At 37.7% G+C, this 13,279-nt stretch overlaps 1 protein-coding gene across 1 annotated transcript in view; it reads left to right on the top strand.

Annotated features, from left to right (window-relative positions):
* Positions 1-13,279, top strand: part of LOC104402326 (partitioning defective 3 homolog) — a gene marked incomplete at both ends in the record, with an annotated part of 50,960 nt that overhangs the window by 25,955 nt on the left and 11,726 nt on the right. The window contains 2 exons of the mRNA XM_010010173.1: positions 4,391-4,541; positions 11,713-11,902. Coding sequence (XP_010008475.1) covers positions 4,391-4,541; positions 11,713-11,902 — 341 coding nt within the window. The remainder of the gene's footprint in view (positions 1-4,390; positions 4,542-11,712; positions 11,903-13,279) is intronic.

Genomic DNA, 13,279 nt, shown 5'->3' with positions numbered 1-13,279 from the left:
TTATCATCTAGATAAGCAGCAGCTGGGCTAGTTAGTACACACAGTGCTTTAGCAAACAGCTGGTTCTTATCTGAATGACAAAGGGCCAGGGTAGAGACCTTTTTGATTGGGAAAAAAAATTATAATCTTGTTTCTATTTTTATTTTAAGAGAATGGGGAGAAATGGAGCTACAGGCAATCTGTAGGATACGATTGCATTTTAGAATATGATCATTTATTATAGATCAGTGCTGGACCCAGAGAGGGAAGTTTCTCTTTTCACCCTGGAGAGGAGAAGCCTCAGGGGGATCTTACCAGTGTCTATAAATAGCTGATGAGGGAGAATAAGATGACTGATCCAGACTCTTCTCAGGGATGCCCAGTGCCAGGAGAAGCAACCAGCACAAACTGAAATGCAAGAAATTTCTTTAAACGTAATAAGAAAACTTTCTTCTGAGAGTGTGGTCAACCATTTGCAATAGGTTGCCCAGAGAGGTTGTGGAGTCTCTGTCCTTGGAGGAATTCAAAATCGAACTGGACAAGACACAACCTGCTCTTGCTGACCTTGCTTTGAGCAAGAGGTTGAACTAGATAATCTCCAGTGGTTCCATCCAACCTCAGCCAGTTACTGACTCCAGATTGCCACATCAAGAAGTGCTACTGCTAGGGGCAGCTATGGATAGGAAGTATAGGGGTGCTGTGGTTTAAGCCCAGCTGGCAACTTGGTACAACACAGCTGTTCCCTTACTCCTGCCCTTCTTCCTCCACCTGCTCCCAGAGGGATGGGGAGGAGAACTGGAGGAATGTAACTCCCACGGGTTGAGATAAGAGCATCCCAGTAACTAAGGTATAATACAAACCACTACTGCTACCACCAATAATAATAATGATGAGGGAAATAACAAGGGGAGAGGATACAATTGCTCATCACCCGCCAGCCAATACCCAGCCTGACCTGAGCAGCAATCCTGGCCTTCCAGGTAACTCCCCCCAGTTTATATACTGGGCATGATGTGCTGTGGTATGGAATACCCCTTTGGCCAGTTTGGGTCAGGTGTCCTGTCTCTGCTTCCTCCCGGCTTCCCCTCCTCCCTGGCAGAGCATGAGACTAAGAAAGTCCTTGGTCAGAGTAAACATTACTGAGCAATAACTAAAAACATCGGTGTTATCAGCATTGTTCCCAGACTGAAAGTCAAAAACACAGCACTGCACCAGCTACTAAGAAGGAGAAAAAATGACTGCTGTAGCTGAACCCAGAACAAGGGGCCAGTTGCTTCCTAGCCTGCTTTCCTTGCTGGGCCTTTAATGAAGGTCAGGAATTCATACATCTTTGTTTGTGTTACTCTTTATGAGTTAATAAAATAAATTATACCAGATAGCACTGATATTGGCTAAGGGAAGAACTGGAATGTGAAATTCAAGCTCTTTCTTAGAAACACATCAGGAAGAAGTCTTTATTTGAACTGCAGCCTTGCTTTGGACTGTTAGTCTCTTTGTCTTGCTCACAGCATGATTTCCAAATTCAATGTATTTTTCTTACACAAACTTTTTGTTAACAATGTAAAGAAAAGACTTTTTATTTTTTCCACTTGTGAAAGTCAGTTGTGTAATTTCTGTCTAATTTTTGCTATTTTATAAAAGGCATTGTATCTTTTGTAAAATATTTGTGTAGTTGGCTGTCAATGCCTTTGTTTAAGTCCAGCTTTTGAGATGCTAATTAGAAATGGAAAAAGTTTTCCCCATGAAAATTACAAAATACGTGATTCACTTTGCAAAACATGGCCATCTAAACACAACACTCCTGCTGTTTCTTTTATTTACCCTGTACTTTATTGCATTACCAGGAGTGAATTTCTATGTATTTCTCTGATTCAGAGCTTTCTTCTTGTCAGTGTCTTTCTGCAAATCTCTTGAGACCCTCCTACAAATGAGTTTGAAATTTGATGGGTTGTCACATGAAGGAGGACTGTGTGATATGGCTCACTAAAAGCTGGACACTGGTTACATAAAGTCATCAATATAGCACTGAGAGAATAAATCCCAAAGCACTTTGATATTTTCACACCTTATTTAAAGTCAGTGAAATAAAGGTTAGTTTATCATTTAATGCCTTTATTGTGCAAGTTTAAGTCCTCAAGCAGTCTAATGTTGCTGTGCTTTTTTTTTCTTAGTCTTTCAGAATTTAGCATTTCTATTCTTTTTGAATCTGCCTTAGATTCCTTTATAACAGAGGCTACAAATATTCTTTAATTTACTTTTCAGTAAATCTGTCAGTTGTAATCTGCAATTTAAAAAAACTAATAAATCCTCATTTCACAATTTAAACCTTATTGAGTCTAATTCACTTGCACTGCAAGTTTATTATTCTCCTGCAGCTTGACGTGCCTCCAATTGTAATTGTGTTGACCCTCCGATGCAGTAAATCTCCCCAGTGCTTATCAAACTGGGAGAGATAAGTCTACAATTTGGAACTTCATTAAATATCTCATTTATATTAAACAGATGATGACTTTGAACAGAAATAATAATTTTTACAGACTCTGCGACCTCTTAGTCATGGTCTCCTCGACTTTGCAATGCGGTGTTTCGCAAACCTCACCCCTCCGTGTACCAGGCGTTACGCCAGGACCCCAGTGTCAGAAGTCATCAGTCCATTGGTCTGACTTCAAAGCCTCTGCTGTGAAGACTGTAGCTGAGTGCTTTGTAGCCCTTGAAACTGATTTTTAAAAATCTTTTATAGTGTGTATGTTTAATCATCTGGGGTTTGTGGGTAGAGTGATTAATAACGGGCAGCTGTTTCAAGAACTAAAAACAACCAACAAACACACCGCTTGTTATTGTAATTCCTGAAACTGTGAACTACTCTCATGCTCGTTTAGAGACCAGTCCTTGGAATAAGCGTTCCCAGTGGCTTCAAAAAGTTTGCAGCATGCTCAGTATCCTGCAATATCTGGTCCTTGCTGTGTTTCAGTACATTTAAACATATGCTGTGGGATTTGTGTAAGGACATTGTTCTTGAGATTTAACTATGCACTTCAATATGAAGAGGCTTGTTGGTGGGAACAGCTAATGCTTTGATGTGTGAGTTCATATGATTGCCCTACAAAACATCTATTTTTAAATATTTGTTTATTTATTTTAATCGGTCTAGATTCAGTTCCCCCTGTTTTGGTGATTTGGTTTAAAGATGTCAGTGAAGCTCCTTTGGTAACATTACCTAGTAGCCAACAGAGTGCTAGAGCTCAGGTGAACCAAGAGCTGTAGGGGCAGGAGAGCTGGATCATGTGAGGGCTGGGTGATGGTGTGGGGAGTCTTGTCTCTGCAGTGAGGGACTAGGTGCTGACAAATTGGTCATCCAGACTGACCAGTGAATGCATGGGTGCTCATTCTCCCCTCTCTCAGAGGCTGTGTTGACAGCAGCAGCAGTGCTGCCCATGGCTAATGTGGAGGCTAAACCCAGCTAGACCGTATCAAATTGCTTGCTTTCTTTACCCCATACGGATGCTGCTTTTCACTGAGCTCTGATTCTCTGGGACTCACTAAGGAAAACTCAATGTTTTCCTCTCTTTTTGAAAAATCTGAGAGGCATACACAGGAAAACAAGGGATGGCCAACTTCTGCAAACAAAAGCTGAGCTGGGACGTCACTCAGGAGAGCCTTCTGTTGAATAGCAGCTTTGGTGGGGAGGCAGCATACATGTAGTCTTCTTCCCTGTGCATATGGCTGATCAGCCCATCCGCATCTCTTCTAGACTGAACGAAGCACACAAGGTCTCTGTACCCTGCAGCCAGGAAAGGCAGAGCAAAGAACTCATCATAAGTAGGAAAAAAATAAAATAAAATAAAAGTTTCTGTGAAGTCTGATTTCTTCTTTTTTTTTTCTTTCCCTCCAAAGTGTTTGAGTGTTTGCATATTGATTACTAATATGTGTAGTGGGGTTTCCTGGGGGCTTCCATGATGATTACATTTGAAAGCAAATTGCACCGCTTCAAAAAGCACCAGCAGCCCAATTCCAAATGGAGTTCCTGCTCCATGCTCCTGACAAGGGCCTTGTTCTGACAGGCTGTCACTGTGGGAAAGATGACCCAGCTGTCTGCCTGATAGTACTGAAAAAGGCCAAATCTGTCTGTTTAAGAAATTATCCAACAAAGAGACACTAAAATGCAATATTTTTTTTTTACCAATTTTCGGCTGAAGGTTTTGAAATTTGACAGGGCACCGTGGGAGGTGTAGAGTAAAGTGGCTTAGAAAGTTGGTCGCTAAGCAGAGCTGTCATTACAAATCATATTTGTCCAGGATGAGAAGTTCTAGCTCATTTGGTGCTCAGACAGGTCTAGGCCTTAGGCAAGTTGTTACAATTCCCCCTTGCTGCTAAATGGACCCTGGGCACTAATTTTCCTCTCTCTGTGCAGCTGGAGTCACCTGGGAGCCCCTCAGGGCCAGAGCTGCCTATAGAGACACTGCTGGATGACCGGGAACGGAGGATTTCCCACTCCCTCTATGGTGGGATCGAGGGTCTCAACGAGTCACCCACAAAGAACGTGGCACTGAGTAGAATAATGGGTGAGTCAGATCAGCTCTGGTAATCAGGGTGTGTTTTTATTCCTTTCTGTGATTCATCAAAGGGTGATTAACGTATAAGGTGGGAAACAGGGAACATGGATGTTGCACCAATCAACTTAAAACATGCCTTCAAATTGCTCCATGCAAGCCTTCTGGGTAATTAATGTGAGAAAGTAAGTCAAATGGCATTATAAGGTGAATTTTATATCCTGTGGCAATAGAACAAATAACAGGAGCATTTAACATAGTTTTTCAGTGTCTGATCTGGGCAAATAAATTATTGGTTCATCTAGTCTCCATGTTGAGTCTTCATTCACATGAAAGTCAGTGACTCAGGGGAATTTATAATTAATTTCAGTATTTCTTCTCTGTTTCAGTGATACTAAAGTACAAAAGTAAATAAGGCAAACTTGCATCAGCTTATGCTTATTAGGGCATTTTGTTAATTTGTTTTTAGATTTCTGCTTTGCAGGAAACCAATTTTAATACCTCATAACTAATTTTAAGCAACCCTTGTGTACATTCTGTGCCGTGCCATCTGCCTGGTCCCAGTGGATAATGAGGTTATTAGCAGTTCCTCTGCAGCAGTTCAGCTTTCGATGTACAAAGCTAGGTAACAAAAACTTGCTGTGCCACAGGAGTGGTCGGATTTACTGACTAGGATGGGATTAGCTTGAAAGGATTTTCAAATTTAAGCACAAAAAGCGGCTTGATGAAAATAGCACCTGACAGAAGACGCGACAATTGCTTGCTTGAGTTGCAAGTTTTAAGCGTAAGATGTGGCCATTAAATCTGAGAATTTCTTAGCGTGCTTGACACACGTATAATATATTAGCAGATGCTGCTATAAACCCGATATGAAGCAAGGCTGAACTTGGATTTTAATTGCTTCAGATTGATTTTTCAGCCTTAGAAAATGGAGGTCCACCACTTAGTCAACAGTTTGTATATATATTTCACTCTGTTTTGGGGTTGTGGTTTTTTTTGTTTTTAATTTTGGGGTTCATCAGTTTGGTTTCATCCCTTTAGCAGTAGCCAGTAACTGATGTTTCAACAAAAGACGAAAAATCTTTCCAAAGCTCTTAAAATCTAATGCTTTTGGATACCTCTGCAAGGTAAACATAGGGAAGAAAATCCATCCTGCATTAAGTGTTTTATAACCTGAAGTTGATGTTTTGTTTTCCTTTGTATCATTGTTCTTTCTGTATTGTTTCAAGAAACCAGTAACTGTGTAGAAAGTTGTTTGGTTGTGACTTGAATCCATTGATGCTTCCAGTTGGAAGCACATGGAAAATCAGACTGTGCCTGAACCTCATAGTAAATATGATGTAGGACAGCATAACTGAAAACTGGTCTTGCTAAGACTGGGTCATTCCCTTCTGAAGCAACAGCAGCTTCACAGAACTGGCATGTTTAAACCCAGTTTTTAGATGGCAGTCAGTTTTCTATTATGCTAATTTTTCTCAATTAGTCAGTACCCCTAAGTTACAACTGCAGTGATATTGCATGCATGTTTTCTTGCAATGCCATACAATGAAGAGGTACCTGTTGGGAGAGATAGGTACTGTTGCTTGTTTCAGAGTAGCTAACATTTGTAAGACTCAATCATTTATTATGCATTGGAATTCCCATCCTATTAGTATTGATAATGAGAAAAAACATCTATTTTCTTGGAAATGTATATATGGTATTACATAACTCTTTCAGAGTTTTTCTCCTCTCTTGAAAACTGGCCTAAAAGCGAGGATTAGTCCATAGAAAATCTGGCTAAGGAAGACTGGAGGTCTTCCCATGCTGGTCCTGACCATGAAAACAAGCCAAAAAGAGTGCTTTATGTAGTGTTGATTCCCATGAGTGGTCTCCCCACATTGAGGAGCCCTTTGGCTTAAGGATCTCTAAATCACCTGATGTCTACTCAATGGATTTAGCTATGTAAGCTTTTAGTTCTCTTGGTACATTTTGGTGAGGAGATCACAGTTTGACTTCATGTGTGAAGGAGTAGGTCTTTCTGCTTCTTTTGCTATTTGATAAAACTGATGAATTTCAAGATTTCTTCCTTCCTTTTCCAACCCTAATTATTCTATGATTCAAAAGTGATAATCTCAAGGTCTGGAAAATGTCTGCTCTTTTCAACCGTTGCTTAAAGTTTGAACCAAACTTTTACGAGAGTATTGTTTCTTTTAAATACATATAATGTAATTTTCAGGAAAGGTATTTAAGACAATTTCCTTACTCTTTCAATTCATAACTGACAGCAAGAACTGGTTGTCAGAGCCTTGCTGTGAGAGTGGGAATAAAATATCAATTTTAGAACGTGATTTAAATTATGTAAAATAATGTTTGCTTACTGCAAAAAGGCTACATGAGTCTTTTAATGTTTCTGCCGATTCTTATGTTGATCTACTTTTCCAGGTAATTATTGCTGTTATAGATTTTCTTGTGCTTTTTCACTTGATAATATTTCACTGAAAATTTCTAATGGAGAGGAGATACCACTTTCTGTATTTAGGGAATGGTACTCGTTTATTTATACAGATTGGGCCTTTTAAGAATTAGACAGCTGTATTAAATGCTTATGTTTATTTTTAATATTTTCAGGTTGCATGTTTTTCATACATTCAAAACAACTGTGTTGCACAGGTTTGCTTGGCTCTATGATTAAAAATTCAAGTCTTTTCTTCTGATACACCAGTCTTGTGTATCATCCACTATGCTCCTGAGTTTTGCAGTACGCAAATACATAGTTGCTGTCTCTATAAACTATTCTTTTTCATCAAACAACTTAGTACAGAGTCCTCTTTCATCTGTTCTAGTTGCTGATATTTTTTTTATTAACACAGTGGGTTTTGTTGCTAATGGTGACTAAACAGAAGTTATTTACCAGGGGGTACACAGAATAACAATAGCTTGCACTGAATCTGCTTTTCATCCTGAAGGATACTCCAGAACTTTGTAAAATTTGATAGTTTCTACAGAACAGGAAAAACTTTGTTCTCTATGTAAATAATTGTTATCTTAAGGATAGAACTGGGAGGAAACACTACTGAAAAAGCTAAAAAAAAAAAAAAAAAAGATGGAGATGTAAAGCGTGAAAGCATGTGTGTCAGTGAAATGCAAATACCCTTTATAAGCAGAATGCAGTTCCCTGGCCAGGAGTCTCACCAGAATGTGGTGGTCTGCTACCATAGTCTTGAGAGATCCGAGCACTTTCTTGAAATCCAAAGCCTGGATATAGTGGAGAAATTTTTTGTCTTTAGACATTCCCCAGACATTTATTCCCAATCCCACCCCTAAGTAGCTTGGAAAATTAGATGATATGATATTTATGGGAAAATTTGCTGTGGATATATATGCTGTTAGTGAAAAATAAAAATAAAAAAATTAAGATCTGGAGAAGTTATAATTTCTTATTGCACAGTTCTCTATATCCCTCCTGTAGGAAGTCTCATCACTATTATCATCACTATTTTCTTTTATTATTATTTATTATTTTATTACTTTGGTTAATACTTCATTCTTCATCACAGAGTAGCTGATGATGATTTCTTGATCAGGCAGGTTAGGAATTATTTGCCATGTCAGAATAAAAAGGCCATCTACTTGTGGAGGAGGCTTGAAGTGTACCATTGGTCTGAATCCCAGGGTATCAAAATGTTCATGACAATCACTCATAAAGTAATACTTGGTTTTGAACATATTCTGTGTTCACCAGATGTTTTAGACTTTCCCTGGTCTACAACAAAAGCAACAGCAAAAGCACAAGAACCAAGCCAGATACAGCACCACAACAATAACAGTGCCAAGTTACAACAGCAAACATATTAACCAAACTTCAGGGATTTTCAAGATTTAAAAGGACCTGGAGTAGTTGAGTTCTTCATGAGGAAGACTGTTTTACATTTTATGTACTGTGTATGCTCAGGGTTTTTTTTTGGAGTTCTTTATGTTGGTGGTTTAATTCAGGCCCAGATTGTTTTCTGATCTGTTGTAGGTCTCTGCTGTTATAGGTTTCAGATGTTGCTGTTTGGCATAATTTTCATTCTAAGCTGAAAGTCCTCATAGATCTGGAGATCAGTCATTTTATACTGGAGGTCTGAGACCTCTTCTTCTGCCCAGACAGATGGGAACCCTTCTTAACCATAGTTTGGTGTGGTCCTTAGGGTACGCTTGTTTTGATTGGTAACTTGTTCAAGAAAATTGAGCCTCATTGTCCTGAGATGAGACACACTTGAAAGGGAAAATGTTTTCCCTTCCTTATTACACCATCCAAAATGTTTTATATTATTACAGATTACCTTGTTGAAGTTGAAGCAAAACTGGGCATGAGGTGTATTGAGTCTAAATTTTATAGCACTTTTCTAGCCTGAGGGTAAATTATTTTATTGAAGTTTTGTAGACAGCTCGAGCAACATAGATTTGTAGATCAGTCAAATATACTGACAATTGCTAGGTTTGAAGTTTCTTTGATGTTTCCTTGTAATGTTTCTCACAACACTTGCAAAGTTGCTTTCTCCAAGGTTATTTTCTGTCCACTTCAGCTGAACTCTCCACAAAGGACGTATTGAGTCCATTGCTGAGGTTTGTCTAACCATCTGCTGGAGGTGAAGCCTTTCACCTGTTTTTAGCTTCATCTGCTGTGAAAAGCATAGGCATGTCAGATGGGTTCTCTCCTTAATTCCAAAGCAACTATTAAAATGTCAGTCTTCACCCTTGTCAGATATAAAGAAGGGTAGTGAAAATTTGAAAATGTTACTGAATTACTGTAGCTTCTCAAATGGGAAGTTCAATCTGCCGAATGCCATAAGGTTATACCTTTTCACAATCAATTCTTTGGAGACGTTATTAAATACAGAGTTAACATGTAGGCATTATGTTTGGAAAGAACTACATTATCAGGCTAAACATTAGCCTGTCCATCAAAGAAGCTATTGCTGGGCAAAGAATCAGCTGTTATGCAAACTGAACACATCCATTTCAGTTTGACAGTGATGAGATGTTCACCAGGCAGTACCTTTTTCTTTCAGCCACTTCTTCAGCCTTCTTCAGTGATCTCTTTTGAATACCATTTTCCCCCCTTTGGAAAGCTATACAAAATGTATTATGTAGTGCAGCAAGGATTTTTGCTAGCTCTTTATGAATAATATTTTATTTATTCATTCATTTTTTAGTAATTGCATGCAAAGGTAATGATGGCAACTGAAACCTTTCCAGAAAAGAGGAAAATATTCTTTTCTCCTAATTCTACACAATTTTTCCATACCTGTAGGAAAAATGAACGGTGAAAATATTTGATATGCCCATAGAAGCAGTTTATGTCATAGAAATACAAGTTTTCACTACAGTGCATCACAGTTCTACAATAATTCAGAGTTTCTTGTCAGATTAACAGTTGATTAAAATAGTGTGTTTCTTCTCATGACACGTGACAATTTTAGTAATTGTTTTTGTAAAATAATACATTTCCAGGAATAAAATTCATGTAATGTCATGATTGTTCATTAGAAATAATGTTGCATGCAGTGAGTATTAGGACCAAACATTTCAAATGACAGATCTTTTTAAGTTGAGCATCAATATTCAGGAGGAAAAAATATTCTTAAAGATATTCTGGCCCTGAAAAAATAATGTGCAACTAGTATGAAAGAATCAAACTTAATAATTACCCATTGCTTCAGGTAACTAAATAATGTTCATCTGGATTTGCAAATCTTTATTTTCCTTAGAGCAATTTTTAGCTTAGTATTTCTAGATGCTGAAATAACATCCAAGCTTATTCCAAGTTAAAATTTTAAATTGTGATAATTCTTTATTTCACTGTCATCCAAATAATGTTACATAACCCCCATGCTCCCAACTCTGTACCTCATGCATGTATTCAGTTTCAGCTGCAGTTACATTACAGACCATTGCAATGAAAATATTCCTTCTGATATTTTTCACAGCTTTTTATCCTGTTTCGGTGGCATGAAGTTTTCTGTAGGTTTAAAAGCTTCTTGTGCTTTTTTAGCACTTTGAAAATTGTTATACAATCTTATGCATTGAAATGATTACTGGAAAATATAATTATGTGTATATATTTATTCTTATAAAAGCAGCAGTGTTAGTGGGTTAGTAATATTTATATGCACATTAAAACTGATTTTTACTTGGAAACAGTGATTTACCAGCTTGTAAGAATCCTCTAAATATCATCTTTTAACTGCTACTCTCAGAAATTAACCAAACTAAGTGTGCTGCTGAACAAAGAATAATGTTGAATCTTTATTATGTCTCTTTTATTTAGTTTAAGCTCTAGTTTAAGCATTTTAACAACAGCATTAAAACTTACTTGAATTTGGTGGTAATAGAATTAGGCGGTTTGGTTTGTTGGGTTTTTTTTTTTTCCAAAATTTTCATGTGTGCCTTTGGACTATTTTTCAAAGGAGAGAATGAAAATTTGAAATTGTTTAGCTTTAGCCATGAGTTCTCATCACCTTTCACAATTATTTTCTTTGTTGAGGCATTATTAAAGGGTTTTAAGTTCCCAATAGCAGTCGAACAATTTTCAAATTTTATGAGGGCAAGTTTGATCAAGAGAAGTGATGAGTTCTGTTAGTCCCCATTGCATTCGTTCTTTGTTTCTACCAAATTATTTGATGCAAGAGAAGATACAATCTTCTAGGACAGGTGGTTCCTAGTGAAAAGACCAGAGGCAGTGGGCACAGACGGAAACACAGGAGGTTCCCTCTGAACATCAGGAAACAGTTTTCCACCATGAGGGTGAGCAAGCACTGGCACAGGTTGCCCAGGGAGGTGGTTTAGAAACATTCGAAAGCCACTTGGTCAGAGTCCTGGGCAACTGGCTGTTGGTGTCCCTGCTTGAGCCAGGGGGAGCGGTTGGAGCAGATGCAATGTCCCTCCAAACCTCAAACCTTCTGCGATTCTGTGATCTTGCAGTAGGCCACAGATAGAACTGGTTTGTATTACTTTTCAGACCTCTGTGTAGGAAAATGCATGTAAAGTCAGATATAGTTAATTTTGTTATCAGTGTTGGGTCACTTTTATTAGTAGCATTGCAGTTGGACATGACATTTTACCAGCTCTGATTATATACTATTCAAGGCATTCTGGCATTCAAGGTACTCTCTGACATTATTTAAGTTTTGGGTTTTTTCTCCCTTTTGTTTTTCAGGTAAATATCAGCTGTCTCCAACTGTGAACATGCCCCAGGATGACACTGTCATTATTGAAGATGACAGGCTGTCGGTCCTCCCTCCTCATCTCTCTGACCAGTCGTCATCCAGTTCCCACGATGATGTTGGGTTTGGCACTGTTGATGCTGGTGGATGGGCTAAAGCTGCAATTAATGAGTCAACAGACTGGTAAGAACATGGTTTAGTGGAAGGAAAAAGAGAGATGACTGCAATTATGTCTTTTCCTTTAGTTTATTTTTTGGGTACTGCTACTATTAATCTTTTCTTTTTTTTTTTCTTTTTCTTTTTTTTTTTCATTACATTTAGATTTCACTATTTTCAAACTAGTAATTGTCTCTGCTTTAGGAAGGAAATTTGTACAGATAATTTGTTAGACTTTCTACTTCTCATTGCAGGTTTGTGCTCTGTCAAAGCACATTTGTGGAAATGCTACTAATTGTTATTAAGACCAAATCAGTACATAGCTGTGTTAATTTGATGACTTAATAGTAATTTAGCTGCCAACTGAGCCAGCTTTTGTAAGAAAAAACCTCTGCAAAAATTAAATGCTTGAGTTTATGAAAAATGAAAGAATAATTCCAATTGGAATTTTTTATTTATAAACCTCAGTGTAAATATTTCTAAGTCTATAAACCAAAGATTTTTATTGTTATATTCCAGTATATATCTAGCAGCCTTTCAGTATTTTTCTCTACTTTCTTGTTTTTTCTAGTAGTATATAGTAATTTAAAATCTGCTTAGAGATCAAGGCAGCTCTTTGTTTTGCTTTAGTGTTGATGCTTGTGTAACAGGAACTACTTGAAATTTCTTTTATTATGCACAAAAAATACCTTTCGTATCATTATATGATTTGTAACTATCATGCAAAGTGTACTGTAATAAGTCTACATATAAAAATATGGAAAGTATTAGTTACGTATTTGAAAGTATAGAATCATAGAATAGTTTGGGCAGGAAGGGACCTTCAAAGCTCATCTGGTCCAACCCCGTGAAATGAGCAGGGACATCTTCACCTAGATCAGTTTGCCCAGAATCACATCCAGCCTGTCCTTGAATGTCTCCAGGGATGACGCATCCACCACCTCTCTGCGGAACCTGCGCCAATGTTTCACCACCCTATTTGTAAAATATTTCTTCTTCGTGTCTTAGCCTTGTTTAGTTTAAAACCATTGCCACTGTCCTATCATAATAGGCTAAAAAATTTCTCTCCATCTTTGTTATGGAAAGTAACTTTACTTTCTGTTTACTTTACTGTTTAATCCATAGTAAAAATAATTTCTGTGAATCTTAGGTTGACTCTCCAATTACTTTTATCTATTTTAATATAAGAGTCTTAGAAATGCACTGAGCTCCATTATTGACTTGCTTAGGTTCCTGGCAAAGAAATACTGTTTATTGCTTAGTTAGTACAATTAATACAGATCTAAGATTTAATTTGCAAGTCTTGTAATTATCTATAGTAATAGCAAAATAAAAGCCCACCCCTGTACACTGCCACTTCTTGAAGCTGGATAATTACCACAAATGGTGTGAAGTATATGAATT

Source organism: Nestor notabilis, unplaced genomic scaffold (assembly GCF_000696875.1).
Source record: "Nestor notabilis isolate BGI_N333 unplaced genomic scaffold, ASM69687v1 scaffold30222, whole genome shotgun sequence".
In the NCBI taxonomy this organism is placed as follows: Eukaryota; Metazoa; Chordata; class Aves; order Psittaciformes; family Psittacidae; genus Nestor; species Nestor notabilis.
The sequence above is the reverse complement of the archived record's forward strand: the minus strand, read 5'-3'. Positions and strand labels throughout refer to the sequence as shown.